Source organism: Delphinus delphis, chromosome 4 (assembly GCF_949987515.2).
Source record: "Delphinus delphis chromosome 4, mDelDel1.2, whole genome shotgun sequence".
Classification (NCBI taxonomy): Eukaryota; Metazoa; Chordata; class Mammalia; order Artiodactyla; family Delphinidae; genus Delphinus; species Delphinus delphis.
Window position 1 is genome coordinate 9,018,591 of NC_082686.1, and position 17,062 is coordinate 9,035,652.

Consider the following 17,062-nt stretch of genomic DNA (forward strand, 5'->3'; position numbering starts at 1 on the left):
TGAGAAAATTAGCCAAGGCTGTGACTTTAACTAAGAAATGCATTTACTCTCTGGGACTTCCCTGGCAAGCCAGTGGTTAAGACTCTGTGCTTCCACCGCAGGGGGCACAGGTTCCATCCCTGGTCAGGGAACGAAGATCCCGCGTGCCGCGCAACGCGGCCAAATAAATAAATAAAAATTTTAAAAAAGGACATACGTTAACTCTCACTCTTAAATAACTGTTGTTATTTAGGATGGATGACACTCAGCTCATCATCTGCTTTCCATAACTTCAGCTCAGCCCACTTACAACTGGCTCAAAAGTTATAACCCCTTTATATTAAAAGGACCTAAAAGAGACAACATCCAGCTACATCTTCCATGCTGAAACACACATTAACACAGTGCTATGTATTTAGGTAAAACTACTTCTTCAGTAAGTTTAGGTTCATAAAAAGGCCAACAACACTAATCAGAATGTAAGTAACAGCCAGCACTGGGCCATCTCCTTAGAGCAAAGGACCTACCAGGGGGATCACGTCCAGGAGGAACACAAGGAGGGTGCAGAGCTCCGAGACTGTCGGGGGGGCGCCGACGCGTCTCCCGGCAGCGTGACTCTGCTTTGCGGGTCTGCGTGAGTCGCAGGAAAGAAAAACAACTCTCTTATAATAATTTCAAGCGTTTCCTATGATTTCCAATAAAGTTGCTTTATTCTATTTCAACCATAATGAAAGACAGCTTCTGCAGTTCTAATAATGAAGCTTTGGTGCCAAAAACTATCTAACATAGACAAGTGTCAATAAGTCTTGAATCTGCTTGTCTCCAAAACAGGTTCACTCTGACTTGAACTTCATCAGACCAGGTGAGGGTGGTCCATACCCACGTGGGATTCCCTACCCAGCAGATCTGGAGCTACCAACAGCAACAATTCCAGGCCCCCAGCCCCAAACCAAAGGCATGTTCCCGGGGAAAGGGCCTGGTGACAGAATGCAGGACAGCTGTTCAATTTGCTGTCAGAGCAACCAGAGACAGCTCCCTGCATGTCACCAGGAGCTCATCCCCACGAGCTGCTTAGAATTTCTCAGCTCCCACAGAGAAGTGTAACTCCACTGGGCTTATCTTATTCTCAAGCTCAACACTTCCTTTTCAAGAAGTAGGCAACTGGATACGTAAGTTACAAAGTCAATATACTAGTTCCCAAAACAGTAATTTTGGATTCGTCTAGCTATCACAGTACGATTCAACCTGAGTTAATTTTCTTCATTGTAAATTATCGCTTAGTTATCTTGGCATTTATCTTGGTAAGGGACTGAAGAACTGTAACCACTACATCTGGGAGATTCTGCTGCTGGGTGCCTACTCTAAAGAGACCCATGCATCTGTGTGTAAAGAGACAGGACCAACACGGTCACCAGAGTACTATTTGCAACAATGAAAAGACTGAAACTGGTTTATTCACACACTGGACTACTATACCTAAGATGAATGAACTACGTGTATATAAATTTCCAAAGGGCTGTGGACCATACCCCACCCCCCAAAACAACACATTGCAAGAAGTTATATACAACTTGATAGTATTTATATAAAATTTGAACAGACAAAACAGACTATATCATTTCTGGGTACACATGTTATAAAAACACAGGTATCACAGGACAGACATGAACTTCAGAACAGTGATGAAAGCTGGGATGAAAGGAGGGAAAAGTGCTGGGAAGGTGGGGAGTTAGCTCTATCTGGGTAGCAACATTTTATTCCTTTAATAAAAAAGATGTGAAAAACAATGATCAAGTGTGGTCTATAATTTCAGCAATGGGTGCATGAGTGTCTGACGTCATTTCCCATCCTTTCTTACATTGGAATGTTTCATAGTTAATTTTTTTTTTTTTTTAAAGAAAGCACTCCTCGTAACTCTGCAATGGAACTAAGCTGACCAAAATACACTCTAGCCTCAGTATAACATGGCCTTGCTGTCCGCCGTGGATCCGATTACAATTAATTTACTCATCACAGGTTTGAACACCTGCTGGGGCCTGGCACCAGACGAGGCAAAGGGCATGGCAGGAGCAGCTGGGACGTCGGGCACGCCTGGTTCTAATCTCAGCTGCTGCCGATCTGCTGTGCAATGTCACACAAGGCACTTCACACCTCTGAGCTCCTCTTTCTTATATGATGGATGGCCCTGCTTCTCCTGGGGGTGTCCAGGGGATGGCCCGCGGCAAACGTTAATAAGTTATGCTTTGATTACAGTTGCAGGTACTGAAGACACTGTGAGAACACAGAGCAGTCCAAAGGACGTGACAAGAATGAAGTTTCACAGCATGACTCACAGGACAAAATGGGGTTTGAGAGATTACATCAGTCCTCCTTCACAGCAAAAATCACACAGGAAAGGACTCCACAGGGAAGTTTGCTGTCCTGAGCACGCCACCGCCAGCAATTTGGAGCTGGTGCAAGTCACCAGATTGAAAGTGACGGGAAAGCTGATTATAGGAGCTTAGAACATGAATGCTTTCATCTGAACAGTTACACACTAATTTCAATAAGAATTTAAGATGACTGATGATTTCAAAAACACTCTTTCCAGTCCCAGGACCACAAAACTAAGCTTCCTGAATAGATTAGGGCTCCAAGGGCACCATGCAAAGAAAGCCGATTAGATCGACCCAACCAGAAAATGCACAGGCGAGTTTCTGAAGTTCGACTTCAATGAGGAAGCTTCAGTATCATGTGAACCCTCTCAATGGCACTGTTTTTAGTTCTATTATGATTTTAAGTGAATTCTATCGTGTACTCAGCAGAGACGACCCAGCATTAGCGAGTTAAGTATAATCTGACCACAACAAGCAGCTACGAAACCATGACACCCTCAATTCCTTCCCACATGTTCACAAGCCGTGAACTGGAGGCTTACCTAAAACAGTCCTCAAAGCACCTTGTCATGTAATCCCAGAGGAAGTCTGTGCTTAGGGATGTGATGAGCAAATTCACTGTTTTAACAATCTCAGAGGCATTTCTGTTTTCTTTTATTGTACTGTAAAGGAAGAGGGATATTTACAAATATATCTATGAAAAAACCTGTATTACGGGAATGCCATGTCTGAAAAACGAATTCATTGTACCATTTACAACTTATTTCTAGAGAGACTGACAAACTCGGTTATAGATAAAAAGTATTACTGTTCTTATATAGGGAAGAGAATGCATCGTGCCATCCTAAACAGTATTTATACTGATCCATTCCCTCAGAAGTAAGCTTAAGAGCTATTGTAGGACTTCCCTGGTGGCGCAGTGGTTAAGAATCCGCCTGCCAATGCAGAGACACGGGTTCGAGCCCTGGTCCGGGAAGATCCCACATGTCGCGGAGCAACTAAGCCCGTGCACCACAACTACTGAGCCTGCGCTCTAGAGCCTGCAAGCCACAACTACTGAGCCCGTGCGCCACAACTACTAAGCCTGCACTCTAGAGCCCACAAGCCACAACTACTGAAGCCCGTGCGCCTAGAGCCCGTGCTCCACAACAAGAGAAGCCACCGCAATGAGAAGCCCATGCACTGCAACGCAAGAGTAGCCCTTGCTCGTGGCAACTAGAGAAAGCCCTCACGCACCAACGAAGACCCAACACAGCCAAAAACAAATAAATAAATATGTAAATAAATTAAAGAAAAAAGAGCTATTGTAAAAAAGAATGTTATATGGAAAACCAGTTTTAGTCCAACCATAGGTAATTACATACACTATTGGTGGAATAACATAGTACAGCCATTTAGGAGGGAAATTTGGCTAACATTTAAATGCACGTCTTCTGTGACTCAGGAAATTTATTCTAGGGATTTATCCTACAGAAATCCTTGTAGAGGTACACAAAAATGTAGGCAAAGGGGGACTTCCTTGGTGGTCCAGTGTTAAGACACTGCACTTCCAATGCAGGGGGCATGGGTTCAATCCCTGGTCGGGGAACAAAGATCCCTCATGCGGCACAGCTCGGCCAGGAAAAAAAAAAAAAAAGATGTAGGCATAAGGATATCATGACGATGTCATTTTGAGGCAGGAGATAGATGGGCTCCAGGCTAGGCCTTTACAACTGGCCTCCTGTTTACATTTGTTGGGGCAGGAAAAAGGTGGGCTTCAGCCTGGACACTTACAACTAGCCTCCTGTTTGCATTTCCTGAGACAGGAGATAGATGGGCTCCAGGTTAGGCATTTACATCCAGCCTCCTGTTTGCACTTCGAAAGAGAAATAACAGCAGAAACAGAGTAAACAGCCAGGCTTTGTCTCCTGAGGACACTTTATGATAACAGTCATGGCAGGAACAGAGAGGGGCTAAACCCTGTCTGAGTAAAAGATGGAGAGGTCACATATTTCCCATCCTGGGGGCAAGGGAGACATGGCGTGTGCACAGAAAGGCTCCTTGGGGGTCAGAAAGGAGGGGCCGCCACCCCACAATAGGTGATGCCAAGGCCCCCGCCATGGGCCTCTGGGCTGGAATCCGTCCTGGAAAAAAGCTGCACGCACATATCGGGGAGGGTCCTAGGGCAGGTCAGGTGTGGAAAAAGAAACTTAAATAAACGGTTTCTCTGTGCGCTCTCCCACTTGTCGTGCTGTGCCTCTAATAATAAACTTTGCACCTGCTTTTACAGTTTTTGCCTCCTTGAAACAGTCTTGCTTTCAAACGGAGGCAAGAGCCAGGGAAAATTTGAGTCTAGTCTCTTGCCCTTGCTGGTCTAGTGGCTAGGATTCCTGGTTTTCATCCAGGCTGCCCAGGTTCGATTCCTGAGCAGAGAACTAAGCTCTTGCTTCAAGCCACCACTTACTGCTGCTGCCTCTTTGAGATCAATTTTAAAATACTGAAAAAGTGGAAACCGCCCAAAAGTCAATCAATAAGAGATTGGTCAATTAGTCAGGATTTCTTAAATAAGTGTAACTCCTTACTGAGGACTTCAAGGCAACCACTATCCTCCAGGAGAAGAGTGTAGACCTATTCACAACTTGCATTAAAAAAAAACAAACAGGCAACTAAACAGGTACTGTAACTCCACCTTAAAAATAAATGATAGGCAGCTGTGTACTTATGCACTGAAAATCTGAAAAGAAATACAAATGTTGTATGTTTTTCTCTGAAGGGCAGTGGGATTATGGGTAATATCTTTTCCCGTGACGCCTTCAAATATTGGTATACTCTACCATGAACATGTATTACTTTCATATCAGGAAAACAATAAACTACTCTCACTCTGCTAGAAAAAAGCAAACACTAAAGACTCTTGGTACACTTATAATTAATAAACCAGAAAAATCTTCTAATCGATTTAAATTTTTAATACACCCAATGCCGAGTCAGGGAGAAGGAAATCATATTAAGAGTAAAGTAAAAAGGAAGAGGTTGTACTACCTTAGAAAGTACAAAGACAGAACAAAACACAGGGCTGATGGCTAACTACACACTTTAAGTTATCGCCACGTCTGCTGTCTCCCAAACCCCACTCACCCTGCCTCCAGGGCCCTAGAGCGCCTTCATGCCCCTGGGGTGCCCTCGCCTTGCTCCCTGCTACCCCCCTTCTGACTGGTCTCCTGAAGACCCACACCCACTCACCCCACTTCCTGATCTGACCTCCCGCCGGCCCTCCCCCCGTCACTCACCACTTGTAAACCAGACCCAGTTGCCTTTGTTGAGCAACTTTTCACACCTGATCAGTAAATACGGTTTGTACTTCCCAGTGTGGGGCAGAGACAAGATCAAACTCCTTTTAATCATCACAATATTCAATAGGGAAGAGTCGATTCATATTGATTAAGAGCACAGGCTATTTTAAGGCGTGGCCTGACCCTCTGCATCCCCACTTTCTTGAGCACTTCACAATTTACGGTAAACAGAGGAAAAAAATCATGGCATTAGGGAGGGAGGAAGAGTGAAGCTGGAAGCCCCACCAGTACCTTATCAGTGAATTTCCACTCTGAGTGTAGCTCAGTTTAAGATCAGAGCCGAGAGCAACTCTGCAGTAAGAATAAAAGGCCCGGATGACTTCGAGGAACAAATTCTCAACAACTTGAGGCCCTGCAATTGAAAAGGAAATGTCCAGATAAATAAATTAATAATCAAAATGTTTTCTTAAAAATCCATTGTAAACCAGTGACAAACGTGTAAAGCGTATTGAGAGTAACTCTATCTAACACATAGATAATTTATATAGTCTTAAATGTATGGAAACTTTAGTTGCGACAATGACACCTTTAGCTGGAGGAATAACATCTGTGAAAACAGCCAACATTTTTGTAGCGCTTACTGTGTGCTGGCCACTGTTCTAAGCATTCTATAACTATTAACTTACTTAATCCTCACAATAGCCACAGAACCAGGTATGCAATCAGGTAGGCTGTCCTGATTACAAGGGGACAAGAGGACTGAGGCCCAGATGCTGAATAACTTGCCCCAGGAAGATTCTCGAAGGAGGCAGGGAGTGGGCTAAATGTTTTAAGTGGGCAGAAACTGCCTGGCCAGAGGCCGTCACTCCACAGAAGCACCAACAGAGTGGGGCAACCTCCTATTCTGAATTCTTTAACTGATGAGCTAGAACGACACAAAAGAAATAACACCAGCCCAGAAAAGCCTCAGATGGCACAAAAGAACTGGACCCTGCCCGATAGGCAGTTGGAAGGCGGCTGGACATTTCTGCTCCACAAACATCAACCAGCAGGCCTGAAGGGAGGGCGTGACTTCCCACTCAAGTATTCAGAGGAATGAACACAGGATGATTCAGAGAAAACAAAAGCTCTGTCAAACAAGGAATCAGCAAATAAGCTAAACTCTTACGCTTCCAAAGACAAAAGGTCTCTTTTTCACGATAAGCCCCAGGTATATTTTATCTATAGCATAACACTGCCAAATGCTTTTTACTAGTGAAGGAAAGCTTGTGGTCAGGATTCCAGGGGAAGAAATGAGGACGTGGCTAAAGCCTGGTGGCCAAAGCACAGATAAGACTGACCTATGACCCTCCTATGCCTTCTAGTCTACATTATCAATCCACTCCTTTGCCCTTCAAGTGTGTCTTTCCTTGGAAAACTAAATTATCAGGTAGGACGAATTTGCTGGGATGGGGCAGAAGCCTGCCATTCACCGCCCCCCCCCAGAAAATATGACCTGGAGCCCAAGCTAGCTCAGTGCTTTACTTGGCTCGCGTCAAGGCCTTGACGTAAAACACCCATCTCCAAGGGTGGAGCTTGGAGGCACAAAAGCTTCTTCGTGCTTTGACTTTGGTCAAGAGCAGCCAGGGCTGCACCTGTCCTGGTACCCAAGTTCACTGGTGTTACATGAGTAACATCTCGGGATGGGCCGTCCGAGTGCCATTAAGGAAGCGTCAGAGTCCTGACAAAGAGGGCTCAGGCTCTGGAGTCAAACAGACTTCAGAGTTTGAGTCCCAGTTCCTGGGTGGCCCCTGGCGAATGACTTCGCCTTGCTCAACCTTAGTCTCTCCCTCTGTAGAATGTGTACAGTAAGAAAATCTACCCCAGGGTTGTTGGAGGTACAGAAGTATGCAAGGAGATGCGTATTAACGATGCACAAAATAACTGCTCAAAAAAATGTCACCATTATTATTAACAACAGTGAAAACACACCAGGACCTCAGTCTCCCTTCCGTCTCCCTCGACCAGAAGCCCTTGTTTCCCTTTGTACACCTAGAGCCTAGCACCTTCCCTGCTGCAGAGATGCCCCACGCCCGTCTCTGAATGCATAAACAAAGGGTCCCCATCCTGAGGCCAGAGGGAGGAGGAACTGAAAGAACACCCTCAGCTCTCGTTCTCTGCAAACGGCGCCCGGACAGTGGGCACGTCCTGAGCGCTCAGATGATGCCATCAGGGATGAATCCCACGGAGAAGGGGGTTTCCTTCCTTGTTACCGTGTTCCAGGGATGAGATATTGAGATCTTAACAGTGAATGGATACTGGGGCAGTTACTTTTTTTTTTTTTTTTTTTGCGGTATGCGGGCCTCTCACTGTTGTGGCCTCTCCCGTTGCGGAGCACAGGCTCCAGACGCGCAGGCTCAGCAGCCTTGGCTCACGGGCCCAGCCACTCTGCAGCATGTGGGATCTTCCTGGACTGGGGCACGAACCCGTGTCCCCTGCATCAGCAGGCGAACTCTCAACCACTGCGCCACCAGGGAAGCCCCAGTTTCTTTTTTTTAAAGGAAGGGAGAGAAGGTCACTTTCCTCAATGGGTGCCCAGAGGACCACGGTATATAAGGGGGCGACCCTTTTGGAACTAGAGTCTAGTTCAAACCCTTTCATTTGACAGAGGAAAACAGTGAGGCCCAAACAGCAGAAGGGGCTTGCCCAGGGTCACAAGGCAAGAAGATGGAGAAACGTCCCCTATTTGCTTCAGAATACAATCAAGGCTCAGTTGAAGAAATGATTTGATTGAAGAAACGTTCTCACAAGGTCAGTACTGTATGTGCCCTACAGGCACGCGCGCAGACGAGCACAACAGCTCAAAGGTATTATAATTTCTTCACAAAAACGTTCAAGTAATTGTGCAAAACTTTTAAGTGGTGCCCAGATGATGAAAACTGAAACACACAGCATGACTAAACTACTTCAAGATTCTGAACTTCCAAAGATTAAACTGTATTCTAAATAACACATTGATTGTATCTCACCGGCGTTTTAATGGTGTATGATGGTAAAGCGCATCTAATGTTACCTATTTCTGGCTTGTCAAGCAGACTGGTAAGGATGCGGAAAGGCTTCAGGTACATGTGGTGGCGTTCCTCTACGTCAGCATCAGGGAACTTCTGGTGCAGTATCTCAGCCAGACCCTGTTTTTTTTTTTAAAGCCACATATTAGGGTATTATATACAGTATGACTTTATTGGTTGTTCTAGTTGTTAAATGCTCTGGGATAGAAGTAAAAGCAGTCATGCAGCACGAGGTGACGACAGTCGGCCCTCCATATCGTGGGTTCTGCAGATTGAAAATATTCGGGAAAAAAAATTCCAGAAAGTTCCCAAAAGCAAAACTTGAATTTGTCGTGCACTGACAACTACTTATATAGCATTTACACTGTATTCTACAACTATTTACAAAGCATTTACATAGTAAGTAATCTAGAGATGGGTTAAGGTATGAGGATGAGTATAGGTTATATGCAAATACTAGGCCAAGTTATAAATATAAGGGACTTGAGCATCTGTTGATTTTGGTATCCATGGGGGTGGGGTGGGGGGCTGCTGGAATCAATCTCCTGCAGATTCCAAGGGACAACCATACACGAGACTTTCCCAACCGTGTACCAAGGAACAGCCCCCCTGTCTACTTCTGAGGTCCCACAAGGAACTCCACTGAAGAACCATGGTCAGGAATGCCCTGATTGGGATCTACTTTCCAGAAATGCTCCTTTACCTCAACTAAAAGATCCTTGGAATATTTCTCAAAAAAATACGAGGACTGGTCTTCATAAGAATTTGAGATTTCCGATTCTGGCACAATGGTATTTCCTTTAATATCTGAACCTATAAAAGAACAAGCACCATGAGCTGTAAAGAAATCTATACATTTAAAGTACATCTTATTGTGCAAAGGTCTCATGCTCTGACATTTTTGTTTGTTTGGGGTTTTTTTGTTTTTTTGTTTTGTTTTTTTTTTTTGCGGTACGCTGGCCTCTCACTGTTGTGGCCTCTCCCGTTGCGGAGCACAGGCTCCGGACGCGCAGGCTCAGCGGCCATGGCTCACGGGCCCAGCCGCTCCGCGGCATGTGGGATCCTCCCAGACCGGGGCACGAACCCGTGTCCCCTGCATCGGCAAGTGGACTCCCAACCACCGCGCCACCAGGGAAGCCCCTATTGGTTTTGTTTTGTTTTCTTTGTTGTTTTTTTTTTTGCTCTGACATTATTAAAAATAGAATTCCTCCAACAGAAAACCAAAATCAGATCCAGCAAAACCGAGACCTATTTTCTTCTGACAGTGGTGGGCCAGGGATCAGACAGGCAGAACTCCATCTCAAGGGCATCAATTTAGTTTACCCCAAGAATTCATCCTGAGTGTCTTTGACAAGTATGGTTACAAGGATCTAATAGAATGAGTATCATTTTTAAAAACCAGTATTTATTTGTATGGCACTACATAAAAAATCAAGGTATTCTCAACCACATGCCCTCATTTTGAGCCTTGGTTAAGTCTCTAAGGTCCTCAGGGCAAGGAACAGCATCTTTCTAAGCAGAGAGTCTGGACCCCTGGGGTCGTGGCTAAGCAAGTCGGAGCCGGTCCTGTCTACATACAGTGTGCCGAGCCCCACTGGAAGGCAGCCATGCATTTAACAAAATCATCCTTTTAACAAAAATGCTCAAAGAGCCTGTGAATATCCTTCTGGAAACCCTTCATAAGCGTCTGTGCTATGACTTCTGGAAGTTTTACAACTAGGGGAAGAAAGGTTAAGAGGACTTTCTGACATTGGTATGAGAAGATCTATGAGGGTTGGGAAAAAAAAAAAGCTGAGAAGCAGAGGATTTTTAGGGCAGAAAAATACTCTGTGTGACACTGTAACGGTAGACGCATGTCATTATACCTTTATCTAAACCCACAGAACGCACAGCACCAAGTGTGAACCCCTGTGTAAACAGCCGACTGTGGGTGACGATAAGGTATCAGTGTAGGTTCCTCGACTGTAATAAACGTGCCACTCCAGTGGGTGATGCCGGTGGTAGGGTAGGCCGTGCTTGGCGGGGAGGAGGGAGGAGGTGGGAACTCTGGACCTTCCTCTTAGTTTTGCTGTGACCCTAAAACTGTACTAAAAAAATAAAGTCTTTCTAAAAAAAAAAACTATGGAGATTTTTCACAATCGCTCTGTAAACCACCTTCTCTTAGGTACACGGACTTGGGAATTTTAGGCCCTGTGATTTCCTGGACTTGTCCCCCTGAAGCCTTCCATCCAACCAACAGTCAACGGCTCTTTTCCTACAGGTCTGCAGTCTGTTCACAAGAACACATGCTCACAGAAACATGAACCAGGGTTCTCGTGCTCTTCCAAAGTCATCCAAATATCTCCCGAAATGTGTCAATGCCACAAACGTTCCCATCCAGACAAAACTTTCTTTTACATATATTCCATGTTTCTGGGTTTTCTCACACACAGTCTTATCCCATGAAACTCCTCCCTGAATAAGGCTTAGCCATCATTTTGTTGTCTTTCAAGTTTCTTAAAATGGAATTTGGTTAACATTTAAAAAATCCCATTACTTCTGTTTTTTTATGTAACAGCTGCAAGATAACCAAAGCTGCGAGCAGGCAGCAGAACTCAGCTGACCAGTGCCAATTCAGTCACCGCGTTATCTTTCCTCACTTTGTGATTCAGAAATGTATCAACAAGATTGCGACTTTATTCCAAAAATCAGCACTCAAAGGTGTCACCTTAACTCTGACTTTTCAACTCCCACGTATTACTCAGTACCTAGTAACCACGCATAAAGCCTTCTGTTCAGAGACATATCTCTTCTCAGGAGGGTCTGGGTGGCGGCCGAGAGGATGTGCACCATGTCGGATCTGAGCAGGGGGATGGCTCTCTCGTTGGAATCCTATGAGGAGGAAAGAGAAAACTATACTGCAAGGAGATGACATAGTAAATCGCCGGCTTTCCGGACACGTGACCCCTCCTTACCAGTCTACAAAAGCTTTATCTTAAAGAGGCGGTTCTCAAAAGGGGTTGGTTTTTCACACGCTGCCCAGGGAAAGAGGCTATTCAATTTTCGCTATGGAAACACCACCCTCACAGAAATGACCGAGGACCCTGAATGGCTGAAAGCGAAGAGTGGTCACTGAGTGGCTGCCCTCCGCTCCAGACGAGACGGCTCGGACCTCTCCCGTCTACCCCACGGCCTCAGGAAAGACCAGCGACTCCCCTCGAAGAACACAAACGGCTTTTTACCAGACAGGTATAAAATGGGAAGAAGAACAGGACAATCTCCAGGTTATTTCTTTGCACCAGCACGTTTGAGTCCAGCAGGGATGCACATAAGGACTTTACCTACAAAAGACAGAAAGCCACGAACATTTCATGCCCGAGACACTGGACATCGTTTGCAGGCTACTCTTTATAGTCATAAATATGAAAAAAACTTTTCCTGGGAATCTTGAAACCACCGTGTTATATCGTGTGGAACAGAATAATAAGATCTAAATATGGGAAACTTGGTTCTAGCTCCAGACGCTAGGGGGCGATGTGTGACATCGGGAAGACCTTCAGCTGCAGCCGTCACTGTTCCATCTCAGAGACGGAGGGGTCTGGACCAGATCGTCAGATTCTAAGACCTCAAATTCTATAATCCCAGAAACAAATACATTTAGGTTCCAACAGGAACTTTCAGCTACACTAAAACTCCAAAAACAGTCAGTCAAATGGACTCCAAACCAATTAAGCAGACATTTTGGGTGTCTTTTCTGAGCATAGATAGATGTAATACAGCTGCATAACAGATAAGAGCCATAAGACAAGTGGTAACAAAAAGCTATGAGAACCGGGAAGAAGAGAGGGAGAGATCTTTCAACTGGGGAGAACAGTGAAGCTTTGGGGGTGAGCTGAGTTTTTTGTAATACAGGCAGGAGATTCGCTGAGACGGGGGAGAGGAGGGACAGGCCGTGAGCGCAGGACGAGGGGCTGGCTGGAGCAAAGACAGCATCACAGACGTGCCAGGCCAGGCCAAGCAGCCAGCTCCGGGAGTGTAATGGGCCTGAAGTGGAGAGTGAGGCATCTGGTGAGCTGGGAGCGGACTGTTAGAATACTCTTGAGGATGGATTTTATCTCCAGGAAACAGGTATTTTGCAAGCACAGTACAGATCTGAGCAAAGCTATGTTTTAGCAAAGTGAATCTCTTAGCAACCAAAAAAGGACTGGACGGGGAGAAACCGGTTAGAAAATTACATGATGGTCCAGGAATGAGACCTAAGAAGCTGAGGCAGGGCAGCAAAAACGGAGAAAGAAACAAAGTGGTACTGACAGGGCAGGGAAGAAGGGAACGTGACTACTGAGGGTCTCCTCCGCCCTAAGCAGAGGTCCTTTTCATCACTCTTTTCGTCAGAGAGCCCCGTGAGGAAGCTCTATTATTCCCACTTTGCAAAGAGGAACGGACTCAGAGGGGTAAGTAATCGGTGCAACTTTGTTAATGACGGATTCAGTTTCTGAACATTTTAACTTCAAAGCCTTGGGTCCACCACTAGGTGGCGACAGACTGCAGGCCATTAAACAAATGCTAAGTTTGGGGAAAAGAAAGATCTGGGAAGTTCCCATTCTTCAAGGTCATGAGAAGGCAGGTCGCTGCCTGGGAAGAGGGGCCTGGGCACGGACAACCTAGGTGTGAGAGCAGCCAGAGGAGAGGAGGGCGGCAGGGATGACGGCAGGAGCTGGAGCGAGCCTACTGTGCGAGGCAGTGAGCGGTGTGACAGGGGCAGGGGAAGAAAACGAGGCTGTGGCTCAACAGCGGACCCCAGCCAGGCTCCGCGGAGCGCCGTCGACAGCCACCCGTAACGTGGAAGCTGCGGGGCCTCCCGGAGGGCCCTCCTCGCGTGAATACACAAACGTGACGCAGGTGTTAGAAGCCTACGCCGCCTTCGCAGCTTACGCAGGGATGCTGCCTCCTCGCCTGCCCAACCTCAGAGCGCCTCTGCTTCCCGCTGCCCCTCCCCTCCCCTCCCCGCTCCCCCACCCCGTGACCCTGGTGACACATGTGCTGGGGAGTCAGCCCGCCACGCCACGCCACGCCACGCCACCGGGAGCACCCACCGTGAGCTGGTAGTCGGTCCCCAGCATGTACTTCTGCTCTGTGCCGGGCGAGCCCCGGCTGATGTGGCCCACCACAAAGAGCGAGGCGGGCAGGCGGATGGACGGGTTCGCCAGGACGCTCCCCCAGAGGGCAGCGTAGAAGACCTCCCTGCCCACCACCAGGGACAGCCTCAGGAGCAGCGCGTCCGTCCTGTGGGCGGGAGATCATAGAATTAGGGCGCATCCCGCGGGCTCTCACGGGCGCGGCTCTCTCTCCCTGGCCGGGAAGCACCATCTTCCTCCTCATTTTGAGATGCTGCCATCTCTCGCCCTTCTGTGTTTGTCCACCTGCTGGCTGTCACTGAAACTGAATTTGCTAGAACAAACATGTCACCGAGGGGTGCGGCTTCTTGGCCAGGAGGCAGCATCTGACCGGTTGTGTCACCCTGTGGCAGAGATCCGTCTCCGCCTCCGGCCTTGCTGCGGATGCCGTGGCGCTTACATGGTGCTTACAGGTTCCACTGCCCAAAGTGGATAAGCAGATCAGTCACTCTGTAAAAGTAGGAGGAGTCATTTAAAAAAAAAAACAAAGGCTGGCCTTCCCTGGTGGCGCAGTGGTTGAGAGTCCGCCTGCCGATGCAGGGGACGCGGGTTCGTGCCCCGGTCCGGGAAGATCCCACATGCCGCGGAGCGGCTGGGCCTGTGAGCCATGGCCGCTGGGCCTGCGCGTCCGGAGCCTGTGCTCCGCAACGGGAGAGGCCACAACAGTGAGAGGCCCGCGTAACGCAAAACCAACAAACAAACAAACAAAAAAACAAAGGCTTATGTGACTGATTGAAGACCTAATGATAAAGACACCCCCGACCTGAGCACAGCCAAAAGTGTGCCCAGTGACACCGGATTTTAGAAACACTGGGGACAACATTCCCCTGGGCCTCCTGCTTCACGGCACATTCCAGAAGGTCTGGAGCCGACTTCCCATCACTCTGCCCACAGCACCTCCATACACCCGCTCCCACTCCAGGAAGCCCTCCTGCGGACGACCAACATTTATTCGCCTCTTTATCTTTATCCAGGTCTCCCGTGACACGACGTCAGCGATTTCACGGCCGTCCTCACAGAAGCAGCAGCATCAGTGGGTGCGGGCTTGTTTTTCCACTGACACTGACCGAGGCCTGGCCCTTCTCCGCTCGGGGTGCACCTGCAGCTGACGGGGCACCTTCCCGCCGACTGCGAACACAAAGCTTGCAGGCCGGGTGATAGCATCTATCGATACGACAGCGGAGGCAAACTCCCACAAAGGGATTTCACTTGCACAGAAGTGAAACCTCTGTGCATTTCAGCTCTCAGCTATGGCAGGGAAAAGGGATGCAAATGTTGTGAAAATACCTGAGAGTCTTTGAGCAAAAACTCAGCACAGGAAAACAGCTGATGCTGAGGCCACACAGCCACCGTCACCACTAAGTCTGCTCTGCTGGCTGACACTCCCCAATGCCCAGATGAGCGTCTGACACACACCTGAAAAAACTGTCAGATGAAGGCCATTCTTTCCCTTTTACTATACGCCAAACTGTTTTCAGCTTACTTTTTAATAACCACTTCTGTGTATATTAAAACATTTCATACAAAAAATGCCTACTACCTTTTGATATAAAAAATAAATTTTGTTCTCCCTAAACCTAGTCTCCTTAAGCCTTCTTTTTTACTCATAAAATATTTGTAGCAAAAGATACAGAGAAAAAAACAAAATGAAGAAGCACAAGTAACACCCAAATGTTTAGAAGAAGGACACAGAATGGTTTAGTGGCTAAAGGTACCGATGGGTCTTCTATCAAGGCTGAGCAAACAAATAGAGCTTATCTTTGCCCAGGTCTGAAAACAACCAAATAAAGGCCCTAATTTGGGGCAGAAGCGCCATTCAGCAGCTGCGGTTACAGTAAGTCGGGCAGATGGGTCACTGTGTCCTCTGGACAGACAGCATGGTCCTGAGCTAGGGAGAGATTCCCACAGCAACAGAGTAATTTAGGAAGCCCCCGAGTGGCCTCTCTCCAGGATCCCAGAAGACCACCGCTTAGCTAAAACCCAACGCAAACACGACAATGCACGCACTGCTATCACATCCCCTTTGACTAGGACAGCATATCCCCAAAGTACGTTCCACGGAACACTGGCCACTTGGGCTGTTCCACAGTAGAGAGGTTCCACTGTCCGGGAGCCTGGGGAACGCCACTTATGCTATCCTTTCTTCAATATTTACAGAACTCTGGCTAGTTTTCTTTATTAAAGAAACACAGGTTTATATATAAATATAAAGATTCCCATTTTATTCTAAAAATTAATGGATATTAAAAATTGAAATGATGCTACAGGTCCGAAAATGGCAATGGTGACAGGACTTTGCTATGGAGAGCAAAGTAAAGAGCAAGATAACTGGAGTTAAAAACTAAGTAACTTGCTACTAAATAAGAATTACTCATAGCACCTCAGCTGTGAAGTTCCAAAGTAAGTGTGCAGTTTAGTGTCCAGAATGGTCATTTTTCTATTTAAAACCAACAATCAACAAAACAAAACACACACACCAACCCCCAATCCCTGCTCCTCCCATCCTTCCTCAGCCACCCTGGCTGCTTGCTGCTTTCGTGCACCCTGCAAACACGAGCCCATTCTAACGACACCGACACGCTCTCCTCTACTCAACTGATAGCAGGTGAGGGACACAGGCTGTGCGCCGTAAGCCCCAGGCACTGCACGACTCTGGCCTTGCGATCACTTGCCGAATGGACCCTCGTGGAAAGCTGAGCTGTCCCAAGACCGAACAGCGCGGGGTGTGACCATCTGAAAAAGCAGGGCAGTGACAACAGCGCTCTGCACCACCATAGTCGGATATATGTCAAAGAAGGGGGGGGAAGCTCTAGACCCAGCAGAGCTCATCATCATGGTGCCTGGAGTCAGCCAAAAGAAAGGTCAATAAATATTTTTCAATTACTATCTAAATCGAGCTTTCTCAACCTCTACCCTGTGGCCCCCTGGGGCTGGACGCTCCTGTGCACTGTGGGAAGTTCAGCTGCACCCCTTGCCTCCGCCTGCTAGATGCCGGTAGCACCCTCCCCGCCCCAGGTGTAACAACCAGAAGTGTCCCCAGATATTGCCAAGTGTCCCCTGGGGGACAGAAACCACCCCGGGCTGAGAGCCACTGATTTAAAGGCACATCTCTGGGGAGCCGGGTTTTGCCTGCTTTCCAACCATTGGAAACCTCCACCTCTCCTCCGTCTTCTCAGAACAGGAGTGGAGTATTCTCCCGCCCCCAATACCACTAATCCTGTTTTCTCCGTACAGCA

The 17,062-nt window shown here is 47.3% G+C and overlaps 1 protein-coding gene across 1 annotated transcript in view; it reads right to left on the reverse strand.

Annotated features, from left to right (window-relative positions):
• Positions 1 to 17,062, reverse strand: part of DOP1B (DOP1 leucine zipper like protein B) — a 111,017-nt gene that overhangs the window by 57,784 nt on the left and 36,171 nt on the right. The window contains exons 5-12 of the mRNA XM_060010327.1: positions 13,746 to 13,935; positions 11,895 to 11,993; positions 11,421 to 11,544; positions 9,377 to 9,486; positions 8,679 to 8,793; positions 5,918 to 6,038; positions 2,897 to 3,016; positions 507 to 609 (exon numbers count right to left, since the gene is read on the reverse strand). Of these exons, the coding sequence (XP_059866310.1) occupies positions 507 to 609; positions 2,897 to 3,016; positions 5,918 to 6,038; positions 8,679 to 8,793; positions 9,377 to 9,486; positions 11,421 to 11,544; positions 11,895 to 11,993; positions 13,746 to 13,935 (982 nt within the window). The remainder of the gene's footprint in view (positions 1 to 506; positions 610 to 2,896; positions 3,017 to 5,917; positions 6,039 to 8,678; positions 8,794 to 9,376; positions 9,487 to 11,420; positions 11,545 to 11,894; positions 11,994 to 13,745; positions 13,936 to 17,062) is intronic.